Source organism: Natrix helvetica, assembly GCF_964273705.1.
Source record: "Natrix helvetica genome assembly, chromosome: 1".
Lineage (NCBI taxonomy): Eukaryota > Metazoa > Chordata > Lepidosauria > Squamata > Natricidae > Natrix > Natrix helvetica.
Genome location: NC_138548.1, coordinates 231,753,874 through 231,774,177, shown reverse-complemented (window position 1 = coordinate 231,774,177; position 20,304 = coordinate 231,753,874). Strand labels below are relative to the sequence as shown.

The following is a 20,304-nucleotide window of genomic DNA, read 5'->3' as shown; positions in this document are numbered from 1 at the left end:
CCAATTTGACTTATTTACATTTTGCTTTCAGTTTAGATCGTAAGGTTACTGGAAACAGCCTAAACCATTCTTCATCAGGACACAATGAAGTATCAGCAATGTTATAGACTTTTCTTTCGGTAACTGTTTGTGTTAACGTACCTAGCTAAATGTAAGTGAAAAGCATTGATGTATAAAAACCATACAAAACAGCTACAACTTAATTCCATGCTTTTCTTGATCTGCTATAAACCTACCATACTTTAACATAGGAGAAATTATACTTGTTCCATGCTTGAAATTTCAGTCTAGGAAAATCAACATTAAATAAACACTTTTGTCACATTTCTTTATAAAAGAATGTATTACAACATATATCTAACAATGTAAAAAGATATGCAAATCAGACAAATCCAGGATGAATTGGTATAAATCAAAGGCCATTTCCATTACACAAGCGGTACAATTTTATTTTTCCCCATCAATTGCAGCAAAAAAATTGTTATAAACCAAATCAATAATCAAAGGAACTTAATTGTCAACAATTCTTCAAGAGTGATTATGTTCTAAGTTTCATCTGGAAGGGAGAGATGAAAAAATATACAGTGGGATAAAGTCTCTATGGCCAATTCAATGCCTCTCTAAAGCATTAAGGCTACTGAGGCACCTTATTGCAAGTTATGTATCATCTCCTCTTTGGCAATGAGGTGTGTAGTTTTGTTAACTAGAGCCATCAGTGAATTGAGCTTGTGAGACCAGTCATTGAGTAAGTTATTTGGGTCCTTGGGTCTCTGAAAGTTGATAATTCCTGCCAGCCTATCAACTTTTGCAAAGATGGTCTTATTCACCACTAAGTTGGACAAAAATTCTTCAGATTCCTGTAAAGCAAATAAATGACAGAGAATCAGGTAGTCAAACTAACAAACCATTCTGAATGAAATGTCATTGTTTCAGAGTAGTACGTCAGTGACCCACACTCTGAAGAAATGAATGAATATCCAGGCAGTCCTCGACTTATGACCCCGATTGACCCCAGAGTTTCTGTTGTTAAATGAGACATTTGTTAAGTGAATATTGCCCCATTTTACGACTTTTCTTCCCACAATTGTTAAGTGAATCACTGAAGTGGATAAGTCAGTTACCCGGTTGATAAGTGAATCTGGCTTCCCCCCGACCTTGCTTGTCCAAAGGTCTCAAAAGGGAACCACATGACCCTGGGACACAGCAACACTCCTAAGTATGAACCACTTCCCAAGCATCTGAATTTTTGATCACATGATCATGGGGGTCGGAACCGAGGGAAATGGTCATGTCACTTTTTCCAGTGCTATTGTAACTTTGAACACTCACTGAAAGAACTGTTGTAAGTCAAGGACTACCTGTACATGCACAAAAAATACTTCCAATGAAATGTACTGGAGAAACATTTATATTTGGCTGGCATACCTGATGTCATCCCTTATTTTTTTTAAAAAAAATGTGGTTCAGCGCTGAAATTTTGATTACACAGGTAGCCCTTCACTTATGATCACAATTGGGTCCAGAATCTCAGTTGTTAAGTGAAGCAGTTGCCAAGTGCTTCACTTAACTTTGCTCATTAGCTGCAATCCTGAATCTCCCAGCTGTGTTTAAGTGACTATGGGGGAGGGGGGTGTCCAACAGAGTGCTGGAAGAAAGCCAGCCCCCACCTCACCAGGAGAGAACTATCATGAAAATTATAGCAATAAGGTGTTTAGTTATGGTGTTTGATAGCACTTTTTCTAGATTAGCAGTCCTCCAGCGTTCCACGTCCTGCTCTTTTTCAGAATTTCCAGAAGGGAAATCCTTTGGTGTGCTGGAGGAACAGGCATTAAACTTGGTGAAAATGGTAGCGAATGCCATTGTTTTGGAAGGTTGAGAGCACTAGTCTTCACTATGAAACGTGGCAATAACGGCATTCACCAAAACGCTCCTGAACGCCAGTGTTTTGAAATACTCTGGATCCCCTCCAGTAGGTTAGAGATGGTATTTACTAAAACATTAGCAAACACCAGTGTTCTGAAAGGCTCACTAGCTTTTTTGCTAGATTTCAGGTTACAGTTGGCTTATTAGTTGGCCTGTCATTGGTAATAGCTAAGAAACTACATCGTTTCTTTTTACTCTACATACTTTTTACACCATTATATTATAGATGAAATATAACAGGTATATTTCATTAATTCGCAAACCATTTCAAAAAAAATCTCCCCCCAATGCTGCAGGGACTAGTCACAGCAATTGCCAGGAGCCAACACTAATTCAACAACTAAACCCCCCGCCCCCCTGCTTCTAGTAGAAATTTACATAAATTTTCTCAGATATAAGTTCACTTATAAATAGGTCCAGAGAAGTATGTACAGGAGCAGAATCTCAATGAGATTTACTGATTCTACTACCAAATTAAATGTACATCACCATGGAAATCGGTTTCTAAAAGCTCCAAAAATACTATGAGTGCTTTTTTTTTTCCAAACTGTGTCATACATTTTCTCTCCTGTGAAAGCCATAAGCAATTTCAAGCATCACTTACATCAACTGATAAATCCAAAAGTTGTGCCATTCTCTTCATAGTAATTCTGGTATAATATTTTGCCATTATTCTAATATTCTAAAGAGGAAAAAAAATCAGAATAGACCCTTGTTAGGTATTCATTGAAATAATTTCCCAATATATAAAAAGGAAATCTTGCAATGGATTCAAGCATTTGCTTACGTTTCAATACTTATTGAGAGAGAGTTAAATAATTTATTCCGTTTATTATGTAGAAAACATACAAGATATTCTCAGAGACAACTCTAATGTATATCAAACAAGTTGCTGGAAGGAATCAGCAGTGAATTACATTTTAAAGACAACATTTTTTTTCACATTCTTCTCTGTATCAAAGTTTATTTATATGGAACAGCACTGCTACACTATTCAATTTATATTCCTATACTCCAACTAGAACAAAGATGTATTATCTGTCAAAAATAACTTCTCAAATAGAGTTTGGCAATAAGCACTATGTCAGTCCCACCGACAAAACAGCTTCAATAAAAAGGATGGCTATTAATGACAAAGGGCTAAAAAAACAGAATTGACTTACATGTTCCACTACTCTGTTTTTTAAATCTTTCCATCTTTTTTCCCCTTCCTCTGTGTAGCCAAACACATCTGTTGCAGGACTTTCGAGGGATCCTTCCCTCAATTCTTTCCCATAATCCTCCACAAGAGTAGTCCAGCGCATCAATTCCATAGTAGTAAACAGTTTTAAAAGATCTCTGTTTAAAAAAAAGACGGCTAAATCATCTTCACGTCCATCAGAACACTGCATTTTCTAAAAGAATTCTGCCAGTGGTACCAGTGCATTAATCTACCTTACTTGCTTTCTTAGATATGTGCAATTGCATTAATATGTCAGAAACTAAACTATTTATTCAAAAGAGTATACCAGCATCATTATACATATCAGTATGTACATATCTATTTACCAAAAATTCTTTACAAATATGCATCGAGGATACTAATACAGTTTCAGTTTAACATATATACATATTCAAAACTTGGGAACAGAAATCAATAACTTACAAGCACACCAACATCACAACTATCATTTTACATTCTATAAATGCAGTAATTCAAATACGGTCAAATACATATCTTAGCCGACGACATAACGTTATGAATATTATATGAAATTCTACCGGGAACATATTCTGCAAATTAGCATTTGTTTTATTGTTTTATTGTTTGTTTGTTTTATTGGATTTATATGCCGCCCTTCTCCCAAAGGACTCAGGGCGGCGTACAACATTAAAAAACACATATCACAAAAGCATTTCCACAGATTTCATCCCAAATGTATTCTTAATTTTAAAAAAAAAATAGAAGCCACATACTTATATTTGGGGATGTCTTCTAGTTTTTTATCACTGCTTATTCTGTGCACCAAATCAGACTGTTCATTATCGTAAGGGGATAGGATGACATACAATACAACACTCTTCAGTGCCTGTTTCAGAGAAAGAGAAGAAAACCGATCTGTAGACGTAGTGATATGTTAAAATAAACAACATTGTGTAGAATAAGAAGCTGATTTTTAAAAAAAAATTATGTACCAATCTGCAATCAAACTTAACTCGGAATTACAAGTTTGGAGATTTGAAAGGAACCAAACAGATCATCAATTTTATATACAAAATGAGGAAATTCGTTGAAAACAATTTAAAGCTTTCTTGTTAGGCTAGAATTCTTCATGTTAAAGAAGATATAAGGGGAATTAGTGGCATTCCCATATATGTACCTTGGAACATTGTTCCATAAATTTGTATGGAGTTTTCAATTCCTAAGATACCTTTGAAAATTAAGCAAATAGGGAGCTCTGGTTTCTTGCATCTTAAATAATTTACATGCATTTTTATCAGTAGCAAATTTTGAATACCATCACTACAAATAACTTCTGCTTCCTGAGCCTTTTCAGAATTTTCACACATATTATTTTTAACATAGTATTTTAAGTATTTTTGAGCAGTTTAATGTTAAGATCTGACTTCTTTCATATCAGTATTTTCCTATCATGTATAGCTCCCAACTATCTTTTCATGCCCTTACATGCATGAGAATCAAGCTTGGTTCAGATTCCTACTACAGTAGATTGACTACATGCCCGGAGCAAATGTATGCAAGGTGGAAAGAGAGATGAGCATCCGTGGAGAATCCTGCCCTTACGAAGGTCACTCTTCAAAGGTTCTGCCCAATTCTAGTTATCGTAAACAGAATGTGGAAACATCTGCATTGCTTAAGTTATTTAAGCAGGTTGGAATGAGCCCTCTGCCCAGTGTTTCCTCTGGCAATGCAACAGAGGCCTGTCTATCTGGGTCTCCTGTGTACCCATATATTTCAATTAAAAAGAAGGAAGCTAGATGTTGCAAAACAAAGCACCAGTCTCCAGCACTGCCTGCACGTCCAACAATGCTGATTCTTCATTCTCCCTGCAGTTTTTTAATCTTAACTTAGAGAAAAACTCTTTGAGCAATATGTGAAACAGCTTTACAGAGAAACATGAAGAATTATTCCTTTCTACTTCAAAAGCTTTAACTGAATTAAAGCAATTTTCAAGCATTCCCCATTTGCAAAAGTGCCAAAAAGTATCTAACTATGTTTGAAAATACAGTATTTTCCATATGGGCTGATAAGATTTTGTTCCAGCGGTCCCCAACCTTTGCAGGGGGGGGGGGACTGGGCCACATGAGCAGGGTTAGGGTTAGCATGCAGCCCTTGCACAAGTGGTGGGCTTGGGCGCAAACACAAACCCCTTGGTCAAGGACTGTCCATCAGCCACTCACATGGGCCAATTCCGAATAGGCTGCAGCCAGATAGTGAGCTGGGGTTTGGAGGTTGGGGACCCCTGTTCTATTCTATCAAATATAACTCGAACTACATTTTATTTAATAAAAAAGAAAGTAACTTTGAAGCTGTTCTAGAAACAATAAAACGCTATTTCAAGAAATGTAAATATAAATCACTTTTTTCCTCTAAAATATTGATTATAATGGGAAAACAATAAAATTTGACTTTCATTGCCCTAAAAATTAAAACGAGTACCCTCGTAAAGGCAGCATTTGCTTATACAGACATTAACAGCATATAATCTAGACTCCTCTTGCTCTTACCTGTTGCCATTTTTCACCTTCAGCCTGGATACAAGGTGTATCATAAATAGCTCTGTAGTGTTTACAAATGGAAAGGTAAGAACCTTCATGCTGATCCAACTGAATCATTAAATTGTAGTATTTCAATTTTAGTTTCTGGAACGTCAAATAACATTGGGTTAGGAGAGACACATTAAGCATACACATCTTCACTTCCCCAGTAGTGTGAGGACTATTTAAGATGTGTGAACAACACCCCATAAAGCAGCAAATCAAAAGTTTTCTACCACCAGACATACTTCAGTGTTTTCTTCCTGGAAAAATTTGGTGTTAATTTTTTTGCTTATAATTTGAGTTCGAATGTAGTCCTTTACAGCCAGACAAAGCCTCATCTGTTCCAAGATGAATTCCACACGTTCCTTCTTTTCCATCGATCCATAGGTCTCCACCTAAAGTTCAGAGCATGAAAATATTACAGACTGAGACACGTGAAATTCTAAGAACTGCACACAAAGCTAACAAAAGCGTTATTAATTTTTAACTTACATAAAACTCTTTGGTTGGTAGTTACAAGTCTACAGCAAATCCAAGCAATTATAGTATAACAAGTTTCTGTAGACAAAGTCTGTTCAATTCCCAGATGAACAAGCTTCATTTATCTTGAATGTTGGTCCAATTCAAAATGAAATTTAAGCTTTTTTGGCATCAGATTAAACCCTCAAAAATCTATTCTTAAAGGCTGGGGGCAGGGTGAGAGAAAAAAAAAACTCCCACTGCAAAAGATGATGTGCGTCAGACTGGATTTCAGATCCCACCTAGTATATCTTCTTAGAAAATATTTTCATTGTTTTCTTAGAAAGCTGGTTATCTTCTGGCTGGAAAAAGTAAGCTTAACAACCCTTACTGGCAAGTAAACAATATTGTGTGGTCAATGTATTTAACCACTTTATTTAAAAGGTTTCTAAAACACAAGAGATAAATAGCCCAAAATCTTTGCATTAAACCCTATTTAATGTTCTTATATGACTACTAATATAACTGATCAAAACAACTTTTAAAAATTGGAAAGAGAGAATATTTGAAACATGGGCACTGATCCCAAGCTAAACTATTCTTTTATATTACCTGAAGTTCCTGCAAAATTGAGGCTGCTTCTTTTACATCACCATTTTGTTCTTTTATTTTTGCCAGTGTATTTGTCAGCCGAGCTCTCTCAATTTCAACGTATATCTAAAAACAGCAAGGCAGAATTAAGAATTAACCACTGCATAAACTTAGTGTTGTATATGTGGAAGAAGCCCTTTTATTTTTACAAATATAAAATACATTTATCAATGTCATACTTAGAATCAATTATACAAGCAATCTTATGTTTATTAATATCTTAAAAATAATGGATATATACTTTTTTTCAGTTTAAGATTTAATTCATCTAAATCTTCACTTGTAATCTATATTCTATAGCGTCATATTCATATTTTATAATGTAAATAATAAAAAAAATAAATTGGCAAAAAATAAAAGCCAAAGTAAAAATACAGTAAAAGCTTAACGTGTTAATGAGTTAATGTATATTTATGTGCTATTAAATCAAAAGGCCAAGTTAATATACTGAATAGATGTTTCAGATACACCTTGACTGAGGAGAGATTTGGAAGACATATAAATAGTTACCAAGTATCCTGGCTCTGTGACAGAAGAGGGAAAGCCAGAGCTCCTGTCATATCTTTATCTGTACGGTAGAACCTCTGGTCACAAACCTTTCTGACCACGACCAAAACGGGTGACGGCTAAACATTTCACAAAATGTTTGCGTCTGATCGCAAACAAATACTCGGCGATCAAACACAGCCACAGCGATTTCCCCTTCCACACCATTTTTTTTTTGTATGTGCGTGTGCAGTCTCACTTCTGGTCACGACCAAACTGAGTTGTGACTGAAGTCATGGAACGGATTATGGTCGTGACTGGAGGTTTTGCTGTATACTGATTCTGTGTTCTGCCATCTATTCAATAATACTTTTCCAAGCTAACGTGGAGCTAATGAACAGTATTCTATGAATGCTGAGAATCAATTACAAATCCATCTTACATTTACCTCATCAAAATTTTACCATTTCTTTAACGAAGGTATTATGAGAGACTGTGTTGAATGCCTTGCTGAGAAGACACAGTGTCCCTTATGTACTAAGCTAGTAATGCTGTCAAACGTAGACATCAGTATTTCTGCCATTTGGGCTGGATATGTCAAAAGCCACATAAAAGTACACTGAATGGAAACAGTAAGTTTCCTAAGAACCTCAGGTGATAAAACAAGGACAAGAGCAACGGGTAAATAAATGAATATATGCAGACTGAATTCAAATGTGAGCGACCACTATAAAATAGATGCCTTCTATATAGAGAGAATGAGGACTGAATCACAAGGTAAATAGAAGAATAAATGGATCAAGATTAATTGATTAAATGCCATCAAGTTGTTGACCCCATAGACCCGTGATGGCGAACTTATGGCACGCGTGCCACAAGTGGCACGCGGAGCCATTTGTCAGGGCACGCGAGGCGCTGCCCTGTCAGCTGGCCAGCACGCATGCGCGCGCTGGCCAGCTGAGTTCACCTTTTTAAAAGCTATTTTTCGCCTTCCCCAGGCTCCAGAGGCTTTATAGGAGCCTGGGGAGGGCAAAAAGAGCCTCCCCCGCCTCCCCGGAGGCTTCAGGGACCGTCCGAGGCTTCCCTGATGCCTTCGGAGCGCTTAAAACGACCCTCCGAGCAACCTGGAAGTCACTTCCGGTTTGCTCGGAGGGTGGTTTTAAGTGCTCCGAAGGCTTCAGGGACCGTCCGAGGGGGGTCGGGGGAGGCTCTTTTCGCCCTCCCCAGGCTCCTATAAAGCCTCTGGAGCCTGGGGAGGGCGAAAAAAACATGTAAAAATGGGGGGGGGTTGCCTGTTGTGCGCGCATGCGCACTGGGGGGGGTCGCGGGTTGCATTATGGGTGCGGCATGCCCGCACTCGACTCCCCTACGCTCCCCCCACTTGTGGCACGCGAGCCAAAAAAGGTTCGCCATCACTGCCATAGACTTTCTCCATGATGAACTCTTCCTAACCTAGTTCTTCAGGTCTTCTAATGCTGCACTCATCGCCACTATAACTGAGTCTACCCACACCTTGCTGCTGGTCACCCTCTTCTTCTTTCCATCTTTCCAAGCCTTTGGAGAGGTAGGCCTTCACATAATAGGTCTAATTTGAGCATCATCATTTGTACCTCAAATGAGAACTCTGGGCGGATTTGTTCAAAGATTGTATTGATTTGTTTTCTAGTTATCCACATTTTTCTCACAAGTCTTCTCCAACAACAAAGTTCAAAAGCATCAATGCTTCTTACTATCTTGCTTTTTCCAAATCCAACATTCACTTTTTATAGCGTGTCACAGGTAACATTATGGCTTGTATGATTCTGATCTTTGTAGGCACAGACACATTTCAGCATTTGAATATCTTTCCAAAGGCCTTTGAGGCTGTTCTTTTAAATCCTAGTCACTGGGGTATTTCTTGACTTCTTGGAGTGCCAGTTTCTATGCTGTTTTATACCCTCTATTAGCAAATATTAAAGCTGGAATTTATCAAATTATTTCATGATAACTATATTTAGTTTGCAAGGCACCAAGAAAACCCTGAGTGTTACATAAGTATGACAAAGAAAATAAAAAAGCCAGAGATTGTGAAAAAGCAAAATATCTTACCTTTCCTTCCGTCACTGTACGTAACGTGTCAATCAGCTGCAATTTGGTTGGCAAATCTGCCATCTCTTCAACGTATGTACAGCACTGTTGGACCATTTTAGCAACTGCCTAGCATAAATAATGAGGAAGATTACACTTACTGAAAATAAACTTGCACAGACAGCATTGGTGTTCATTTGTTTCAGTAGCATTGCCTGTTATGGAACTTTATTTCAAAATATCAAAGGGAACTGAAAATGTTTGCTACCCAAGGAAGACACATGACAAAACAAATAGGAAGTTGTCAATGATTATTTGCCTTCATTTTCACATATGCACCACGTGGAGCAAAACAAAAATAAGCTGCAACTGCAAAAGGATGCAGTTGAGCTATTTTTGTCTAATATTTCCTACTTTTTAGTAAGATAAACCTGCTAAAAGAAGAAACGTCTCCAGTACTATGTGGAAAAGAACAAGGCATTTGCCAACTTTAGGATTTCAAAAGAAGTTGTTTCTTTATACTCATCATGACGTCTACAACTTAAAATTAAAACAAGGACTAATTTTTTCCTTGCATACTATACTACAGTAGCATTGCGTACAACTTTACTGAAAAGAAAAATACCACAATTTAATTTTGCCTGAAACTTTGAACTGCTGTTTGTACTCTATATATCTTGGGCTATTTGCTTCATATGCATCTTTTGAGTGGTTTTTATTTTTAAAGCAATCAAGCAATAGTTGAAAGGGAGCAAAAAGAATTTAAACAACAAAAATAAACTTAAGTCTTCCACCAGGACAGCTTGTCAATTTGTGGAGCATCACATTTCAGTCAAAGCAATGTTACCATTCATGGTCACTACCACAGTAAATGTAATTACAAATTGCAGCCATTTTTATAAAACAATAATATAAACTTGAATATAAATCTACATCATTTGAATAATTTATGATCAACATAAAAACTTTTTTATTATGTACCTTCCAAGTTATCCAGTGATCAATCAAAATTAGCTAGAAACTCAAGGAATTTAATTTAGCTGTCCCTGAATCGATTGTTGTCTGTGTCTCAACCCAGCCTACTTCACACGAATAAGAGGAATTGAGTTGGGATGCTACACACAGTACACTTATGTCACTATACATAAACCGCAATAGATAGGAAGTGAAAAGTAGACTTTGCACCAGATCTAATATTTAAGTAAAACCTACTATTAGGTTTAAGCAATAAAAGCTACACAAGATGGTAAAAAGTCACCAGGATTTAACCTTATAGAAATCTTAAAATAACTAGTATAAATTATTTTAAACTGCAAGGAATCCGCCTTCAAAGTACAGACACACTTTTCATTTGACCTGATATGATTCAGGAAACAATTATACCCAATTCTCTTTTACACGTATGAAATCTTGATCTGTTTATGTACAACCGATGCCAATAGTTGCCGAGCTGTACCATATGAGACCACATCAGAGAAATACAGGAAGTCCTCAACTTATAACCACAACCGAGACTGGATTGCCAGTCATAAGACATTACAGTTATAAGTTCGGGCACCGACCCATATGACTAAACCCAACGGCACAGCATTTTTTGTGGTGGTCGTTAAGTAAATCACTGCTGTCATTAAGTGAACACCAGTCATAAATAAGAACTCATTCTTCTGGATGGGCATTTTTTTTTGCCAGAAATCAGCAAAAAAACATCACAAATCGCAGTCATGTGACTGTGGGATGCTGCAACCAATTATAAAGGTGAGCAGTTACCAAGCATCCAAAATGTGGTCATATAATTTGGAGGGGGGGGGGAGAGAAACAGATGGACAACTTCTTACAACAAGAATGGAAAAGTATGTTTCTTCTAACCTTCCCCCTTTTCCCTCACTAAACTCACCTGTTTTAATTGACTCCTCCTTTTTGAAAGAACGAAAATGTTTTCATTAAGAGCATTCCAGTCTTTAGCATCATAACACATTTTTACTACAGCAACCAAGATGCGAGATGTGGAAACCATATCAGAAGCCTAAAAAAAGCATAGGAGATAAAATATATCATTTTTAGTGCAAAACATTTGCAAGAGTTCCTTTAAAAAATTTAAAAACTTAACTATTTATGAAAAGAAATACATTTCCGATCGCAAGATCAAGTGTATAGGAAGAAAAATAACCCAGAATTCACAAATGACCAATTCGTTATTCCAGTACACATAAAATTTTCCACATTTTATTCTTGCTTATAAATGGAGATTTTACTTTATCTTATTTAAGATTATTTAAGCATTAACTCACATACTCGTGTACTGTAAACTAACTCTCTTTCACGGTTTTCTAAAATCAATGAGAATCTCATTGTCTCTAAGAACATATAAAAAGCTGGAGCAAAAGACATCAATTGCTATTTTGGTATCTGCAGAAGAATCATACACAATTTATGAGAAAAAAATGAAAGACTAATTTTAAAAGTTGAAGAAATGACTAGTTCATTTTAAAAATGCTTACAGTTCGAGTCTGTTTTTCCAGTGACAGCAATGTTTCGATTGCTTCCTGAAGCCTTCCATCCTAAAACAAAAGTATGGTGTTTAAAACAAAATGAAAAAAAGTAAAGTACCGTATTTTTTGGAGTATAAGACGCACCTTTTTACCTCCAAAGAGAGGGTGAAAATCTGGGTGCGTCTTATACTCCGAATGTAGCTCCATCCACCACCTCCGAGCGTCACATTTTCAGGGGGTTCCATGTGGCGGGGATCCTCACTTTCACATGGCGCCTGATTCCTGAAGCTGCCTGGGGAACTGCGATGAAAGCCTTTTTCAGTAAAATAATTTTTGGGCTGCAGGATCCCCTCCCTGATTCCAAAAAGGGCACGTGCAGAGGCCAAACAAGTGCATCGTGTTTCAGGCGGCAGGCAGTTCCAACAAGCACTGCCACCTGAAAATGCTTTCCTTCCCAGTTCCCCAGTGCACATCACAGAGCCACGAACCCTCCTCCTCTTCTACAGACTCGCCGCCTGTTTTCTCCTGGCCAGCACCGTCGGCTGGAAGAGGCAGGGAGAAAAGCAAGAGGTCAGCGCAGTCGGGCGAAGGCGCAGGAGCCAGGTATGGACACAGGGCAGGCAGATTAGAGGCAGCCAGCCGATTGCCAGCTTGGCTGCTGGCCACCCGGAGTGTGCAGGCAGCAAAGGAAACCCGCGTCGTGGCTCTATTAAGACGCGCATTTCGTGGTGGGGCACAATTTGTGGGTGGCAGGTGGGGCAGGGAATAGAGTGCCCGGCATCCCTGCCAGTGGCAAAATAGTGCCCTGGGCGCTGCTGGACTCTCCCCTCCCCTCCCTTGTTGGGGCAGGGGTGGTGAAACTTTGCCTGGCGTGCTGCCTCTCCTCTCCTGTCAGCTGTTATCCGGGAAAGGGGAGGGGGCAAACTATGGTCGCTGGCAGCGACACTTAAGGTCATGGGCTCTAAGAAGCAGCTGCCAGGGCACCTCCAGGTGGGGCAGGGAATGGGAAATTATAGCATGCACCTCATTTTGCTTCCCCTCTCAAGTAAACAGCAAACATATTTCTGTTCTCCAAACATAATAATTTACATTAGCTATTCTCTTCTAATTAAATTATTGCAGCTAGCTATATGTACTTTATTGCCATTAGTGTACTGCCCTGAAAAATTCCTTGCTATTGCAAAAAAAAAAAAAAAGCTGGGGAAAATGTTTACACAAAGAAACAAATTCAAAAATGTGTTACTACAGGAAGCCCTTCATGACAAAATGAATTAACAGTGCTATTACAATTTGGTTCCAAAAGACACTGATGTTAAAGGACAACATTCCCAACAGGTAACGGAACATTTCAGAGAGTTAATTTCATGTGCCGCAGAGTTCTTTCCATATCAGGAGAGGCAGGAGATCTTCCTCCAATAATTTAATCATACCAACAATATGGAGTCACTTGATTGATGAATTGGGCAGCTATAGAGATGGATGGATGGATGGATGGAAGAAAGGAACTTTATGTTCAAAAATGTACAAAAGAGAAAACTTCTTATGGTAGATCTTCAAATCGCTCCACTGACAGAGGTAGCATCTGAAGTTCCAACTGTGTGCAGTAACTTCTTTAGCCAAATAATTTTTACCTTTTATTCACAACCAAAAGGGTGATGAAGGCCCAGTCAATGCCTACTCTGAATACTATGTTTTCCCCCTGCATTTATTATATTCTAAGGACTGTTAATGACCCTTCTTTTGCACAAAACTCTATGTTCAATGTTTTAGTTTGTATTTAACATTCCACATTTTTTCCAGGTACAATTTAATCCTGGTTTATGCCGATATAAAGCAGGTGACTGCACTTAGTCAACCTTGGTTGATCTTAAGCAGTTAATCAGATTTAAACCAGGCTGGTATTCAAATGAAAGACCACCAGGAAATTCCAGAAACAGAATATTTTAAAAGAAAAAACTAGATAAAACCTAACTATTTCTCTATTGTTGCCATGAAACCAGTATGGATGCATCTTTGAAATCATCAGAAATGACGATCAATATTGTAGTAGGGAGATTTTACCACTTAATCTAAATTCATACAGTATGCTTAACCTTAAATGAATCAAAACACTTAGGCCAGCAAACTAAATTAAAATCCAGTTTGATAATTTGGGGTTTAGCAAGTCATGAGCACACACCCTTAATAGCACAACATGTAATCAATATGGCAGAGAGCAACAGTTCTTCGCCATCACTTGGTCTGGATAGTGATGAACAGTTTTGTATTATTTTCTAAATTCAAGATAATTAACACTCTGAATAGAATTCCCCCACCCCACCCCACCATAGACTTACATCTTTTAATAAGCTATTACTTCTCTAGGAAGTAAACCTAGGTTTTAGCATCAGGGAAACACAATTCCAAAAACAATTAATTTGAAAAATTTCATGCTTAAGTATCCAATCCACCTTTTTGGAGGGGAATGTGTAGTAATAACACACAGCAAAAGAAAAAATGTGACTATTCTAAGCAGAGATGCCATGTACACAAGAAACAAATAAAACAGTACAATTCATAGGATATCCCAGATTTGCAGTATAGTTCGATATCCATGCAGATCTTTTAATATTACTTCAACAGAACACCAATGTTCTTGTAAATCCGACAGGAGTTAAAAAGGAAGCCAAAGGGTTCCCCTTTGAGAGGCAGTTTCTAAATAAGATTAATCAATAAAACCAAAAGTCCTGAAGCCGCAGCAGCAGCAACACCGATTTACAGCGAGAAAGAAACCCACTGAATTTAAAGCTCGTGTTAAACCAATGGTTCCCAATGTAGGGGCAATTGGAACCTTGTTTAAACCAAGTTAATGGCCCTTTAGGCTTTCTCTGCGTGAGTAGAGTTCACTTTTTGAGTAAAGTAAGAATTATATGTTGGGGGGGGAGGCATCAGGATTTTAGCACGGCCAAAAAAAGGTTGAGAACCACGGAGTTAAAATGTCAATCGTTCTTCTTGCCGAACCTCAAAAAAGAAACAGCTATAATCGCTTCTTTTCTTCCAATGCAAGCAAGGCACCTTGTTACCTCTTGGGACCAGCCGCCGTAATATTACAACAAAGGCCTTATTTAATTTTTTTGTATTTCATATTTATTTAATTCCGAGGGGCACGTTCCTCCGAAAAACCATGTACCGGATTTTTTGGGGGGAGGGAGGGGGATTCGTCCCGATTTCTTCCACTCCTGATGTTAGAAAGACGGCAGCGGCTTAGCGTACTCCACGCACGATCGGCCCTTCCCGTGGGAAAGAGAGCAGCAGCATCTCGCCCCGTTTCTCCCATTTCAGCCACCCAGGGAGCGGAGCCTCCTGGGCTTTCCCTTGCCGGGCAAAGCGGCTTGCCGAGCCCAAAGGGCCCTTCTCCGTCCTTCTCCCCACACCTGCCTCGCTACAGTCCCCCGGCCAGGGTCAGTCTGGAGAGGCGATCCTCCCCCGCCCCTCCAATCTCCCCCCCCGGGGGGAGCAGCGGCTGCCGGCGAAGGGGCCGATGCGGCCTAAAGTCGGGCCGCGCCATGACTCAGCCCTCGGCGAGGCCTTTGCTGGCTTACCCGGGCCATCTGCTCGCACTCGGGCAGGCGCTGGTCTACCGTGGCGCTGTAATCCACCTCCATTTTCACAATGCGGCCATCGGCCCTCTCGGCGTCCCCGTCCGCCATGGCCCGCTCTCGTCCAGCCCTAAATGGCTCGCAGGGCTCTCCAGTCAAACACTCAAGTCACGCACTGACTCACCGGAACCGGAAGCCCCTGGCTAGAATGGCAGCGGCAACCACGAGGGCAGCCTGCTCGCCTAGGACCCCTCGCCTCTTCACGCCCGGCGACAGGCACTACGTTAGCCACCTTGGAGGGAGGGAGGGAGGAGGGAGCGCTGTAAAATCACAGCAGTTCTTCTGCCCCATCGGGACGCCTTTGCGTGTCTTTCTGTCTCTGTCTCTCCCTCTCTCTCTCTCTCTCTGCCCTCTGGTGGGCGTCCAGATTTTTGCAGCCCAGATATGGAAGCTCTGTATTAAGCCTCAGGGATTAATCCTCAAGAAAGAGATGGGAAACAAGAAGGGTTGTTGAGGGATCTGCCAATGGAAGAGAATATATGTACCGTGTTTCTCCGACCCTTGAAATAAGCATTTGGCCTTATATTTTTGTGGAGGTCTTATTATTTTTAAGGTGCAGGAGGCGGCGAACGTGGTCACCTCATGGCTGCTGCTGCTGTGTTGCAATATTTCCATGGAGGGCTTATTTTCACAGGAGGGCTTATTTTAGTGCATGCACTCAAAAGCCTAATTGGGCTTATTTAGGGGTAGGTCTTATTTTCGGGGAAACAAAAGTTCAGCTGAGGGCTGAACTTGGCACTCTCTGAGCTTGGTTATTTTCTTGCACACGTTTCGTTACCAAACTAGGTAACGTCATCAGTGCTAGAAGGTAGTGGGATTTTCTCTCTGTATCTATAAGGGGCTGGCCCTATCAGTTTTGGTGGGAGTGGTCTTGGTATCTTCGTTCCTTGATTAGGCTGTGGTTTGCTTGGATGTCTGAGTTGGTCGTTCTTTGATTGGGCTGTTGTTTACTGATGCTGTTACCTAGTTGGGTAAGGAGATATCTGCAGGAAAACAGAGCAAACTTAGGGAGCACCAAAGACCCTGAAGAAAGGAGTGTGCTAAATGGGAAGTTGCAAACCTACATCAGAGGTGGTATTCAGCAGGTTCTGACCAGTTCTGGAGAACCGGTAGCGGAAATTTTAGAGTTCAGAGTAGTTCAGAGAACCGGTAAATACCACCTCTGACTGGCCCCGCCCCATCTATTCTCTGCCTCCCGAGTCCCAGCTGATCAGGAGGAAATGGAGATTTTGCAGTAACCTTCCCCTGGAGTGGAGTGGGAATGGAGATTTTACAGTATCCTTTCCCTGCTATGCCCACCAAGCCATGCCATGCCCACCAAGCCACGCCCACAGACCCGGTAATAAAAAAAAATTGAATCCCACACTGATCTACATCTCCCAACTTGGTATCCTGGAGATGTATGTAACTGCAGTTTTCAAAAGTCCATTTCAGGAGTCGTAGTGTGACACAGCTGAAGCATATCAGGTGGAGGAAAGCTGTTTGATCGTCACTCCGTTCTGACAGCCAGGAAAGAGTTGGGAAGGAAGGAAGGAAAACCCAAGTGGGAGAGAAGCTCCATTTCATTGAAGTTTATGTCATGAATCATCCTACCTATTCTCATGAAAGCAAGAGATGTCGGAGTACAGTCACTTTGGCCTGAAATTATGAAGTGGAAGAATCATTGAGTTCAGTTCTGGTTCTGTAAATAAATGCCTGTGCTCAAATGCACTCTTTTCCCTAATTCTCAAAGTAAGTTTGACCCAAATTATTCTCAGTTGGGATCCAGCTAATAGGGCCTGGGTTCCAGCAAAAACCAGGCTATATCCAAGGCCAAGAAAATTGACCAACACTTATATAAAAATACATCATTGGTCTCTGTATAAAACACACCCTAATACATGGCTCTGGGAATGGATGGGGGCAGGAAGCACCCTAGGAGCTTGCTTTATATAGGTAGTCCTTGACTTACGACCATAAGTGAGCCCCAAATTTCTGTTGCTGAGTGAGATATTTGTTTTGCCCCATTTCATGACTTTCCTAGCAGCAGCTGTTAAGTGAATCACTGCAGTTATTAAGTTAGTGACCAGGTTGTTAAATGAATCTGGCTTTCCCATTAACTTTGCTTGTTAGGAGGTCACAAAAGGTGATCACATGACCCCAGAACACTGCAACTGTCATAAAGATAAGTCAACTGCCATGCGTCTCAATTTTGGGGATGCTGCAACACAGTGACGTGCGGTGAGGTTTATGACTGGTGAGGCACTGACACGGTGCTGGGTTTCAAATATTTTTAGACTTGTGGACTTCAACTCCCAGAATTCCACAGCCAGGCATGCTCAGTTCCAATTTAAAGCGACAGCATTTGTTTTTCTCCTTTGCTCCTCCTTTCTTTTTCTTTTTCTTCTCCTTCCCCTCCTTCCTCCCTCTCTCCCTTCCTCCCCCTCTCTCAACACACACACACACACACACACACACACACACACACACAGAAGTTGGATTGGACTATCTCTCCTACCCCTTCCCTCTCTCACTCACTCTCAAACAAACCCCCACACACACAAAAGTTGGATTGGATATCTTTTCCAGTGGCTTGAAAGCAGCTCCTCTGCCATCCCCCCCATTCCCCTGCTGCCTTTCCCAAACACCTCCACCATTGCAAATGCAGCCTTCTGTCTGGGTGGGAAATGCCTGGAACACAATAAAGCCCACCCACCACCTCCTGCTGGCAGGCTGGGGTGAGAGGAGAGGCAGAGAAGCCAGAGGGGAGCCGAGCCGAGCCTTCCAAAAGAAAGAGGCTGGGGGGAAGTGTGTGTACTACAGCATGGCTCTTTGCCTGGCTTCGTGCCTCCTCCTGTGGTCTCCTCAGTGCTCGCTTGTGCTCTCCCTCCCCAAGTGTAGTTTGATTGCAGGTGGAGCCACGTTGCCTTTTCAAACTTGTAATGAGTGAAGCTGGGCTAGATTTTTATATAGTTTTATCCAGCTGTGTGTGTGTGAGAGAGAAATGAATGGGGGCCTGGGGAGGAAGTTACTACACTTGGGGAGGGAGAGCACCAGTGAGGTTAAGCAGAGTCATCCACGGTGAGGCAGCAACTAGCTCAGCTTTTTCCTTTTAATTTTTTTTTCATGATGAGAGTGGTGAGGCTGTGCCTCACTTGCCTCACCTGACTGCACATCACTGCTGCAACAGTTGTAAATGTGAAAAATGGTCATACGTCATTTTTTTCAGTGCCGTTGTAACTTCAAATCATCACTAAATGAGCTGTTGCAATTCGAGGACTACCTGTATTACCATCAGTTTACTAACATTTGGGGACAAACTTCAAAGATCTATTTTTCCAGCTTTCAGTTAAATTGGGGACGGTTTTTTTTTTTAGCTACTAAACACATTAAAGGATTCATTCTTTCACTTTCCTTTCAAGGAGGAAGAATAATAATTTCTCACTGCCATCATTATTGTAACTTTCCTCCTATGTAAACAAGAAGATTAAGCAAGTTAAAGAAACTCAGTTATATATTACATGGATGCTATCCAAGACAATTAAGAAAAAGTTTTTTGGTTTCACCATTTCAGTTCGGTTTCGCTGCTGAATTCCTTCGCTTCAAAAAACATTGACATTCTCCATTATTCTTTTGGCGGGGGGGGGGGGGTTGCCTCCCTTCAGAAACCTTTTTTTAATATTAGGCTCTATTTTTGTCACCTTTTTTATATTAAACTAACTTCTGATTTTCTTACAAAACCTCAAGGTCAAGCCTGATAACAAAACTATTTGGCTTGAAACTGTTAATTCATTGTCACATAAACCTGTATAACTTGTCTGGAGAAGTCACAGGAAGGTTAGCAGCTGATCTCTGGAGTGATAACGGCCTACGGCTATTAATTGCTATATAGGATCAGGCAGAAATTATGTTTCTCTCCATAACCTCTCCATGCCACTGTGGATAAAAGAATTTGGGGGGCTTGTTGTTTTTCAAACATAATAAACCAGATTTTGTTAAAGCAATAATAAATTACTTTTCCTTTTTTTAAAAAAAACCAACCGGTTTAAAAAGGAAGCCACAGTGAATACAAAAATTTAAAACTTACTCAAGATACATACAAGCTTTTAAAACGTAAGGAATGATCTTCCACCAATACCTTGAACAAACAACAACAACATACTGTGATTGGCCTAATTTGGTAACCTGGACTCTCCCAGACATTCCCTCCATTCAGGGTCAGGGACGATGTCAAATAACACAGCCTTGAGATGTTTTGCTGTGCAAACATATATTTGCTAGGTCCAACAAGTTTGTGAAGTCTCTGAGCCAGAAAATAAATGGAATCGAAACCAAAGTTGTTTAATAAAAGTATCACAAAGAAGTTCCCCTTAAGAATATTGCATCCCCAACCTGACAGGGGAAAAAAATCTTGTACCATTCTTAGATATCAATTTTAATGAAGGAGGTGAACAATCATCCTAAAATCCCCATCCTACAATTAGTCATCCTACACTTCCCCCACACTGGTAAAATAAATGGAATCTTCCCCCCTTTTAAGTAATTTATGCCCTTCTCTTTCCCCATCCCAGAGATTTGGGCAATCTTTTAAAAATGTCCAAGAAGCAAAATTACAAGAAAGAGTGAAAATAGGAAGGATGGCTGCCTGGGAAACAGAGGAGAGAGCAAAAAAGGTGGACTCTGAACATGAACTTTAAAAAGTGGGTATTAGGGTAAGGAATGTGACACAATCTGTTTTAAAAAAAGGCCCCTACAATGCTACTCCGCTAGTTGTCGCTGACTCTAGGAGACAAAGGTCATCTCCATTTCAAGACCATGGAGTCAGCGCTGTCTGAAGACATTTCCATGGG

At 40.0% G+C, this 20,304-nt stretch overlaps 1 protein-coding gene across 1 annotated transcript; it reads right to left on the bottom strand.

Annotated features, from left to right (window-relative positions):
- Positions 1–422: 422 nt before the first annotated feature.
- PSMD12 (proteasome 26S subunit, non-ATPase 12) lies at positions 423–15,625 on the bottom strand. The gene is made up of 11 exons (XM_081934408.1): positions 15,419–15,625; positions 11,847–11,906; positions 11,243–11,371; positions 9,370–9,477; positions 6,757–6,861; positions 5,931–6,080; positions 5,653–5,787; positions 3,880–3,992; positions 3,087–3,261; positions 2,528–2,605; positions 423–857 (listed from the first exon to the last, which is right to left on the bottom strand). The coding sequence occupies exons 1-11, from the start codon at positions 15,524–15,526 to the stop codon at positions 648–650; spliced, it is 1,371 nt and encodes a 456-aa protein (XP_081790534.1). The 5' UTR covers positions 15,527–15,625; the 3' UTR covers positions 423–647.
- Between the last annotated feature and the right edge of the window lie 4,679 nt (positions 15,626–20,304).

Coding starts and splice junctions, on each gene's coding strand:
- PSMD12 (XM_081934408.1), bottom strand. CDS start 15,526: ATGGCGGACGGGGACGCCGAGAGGGCCGATGGCCGCATTGTGAAAATG. Junction 11,372..11,846: donor TGGAAAAACAGACTCGAACT/GTAAGCATTTTT, acceptor TGCTTTTTTTAG/GCTTCTGATATGGTTTCCAC. Junction 9,478..11,242: donor GGAGGAGTCAATTAAAACAG/GTGAGTTTAGTG, acceptor TATTTATGCTAG/GCAGTTGCTAAAATGGTCCA.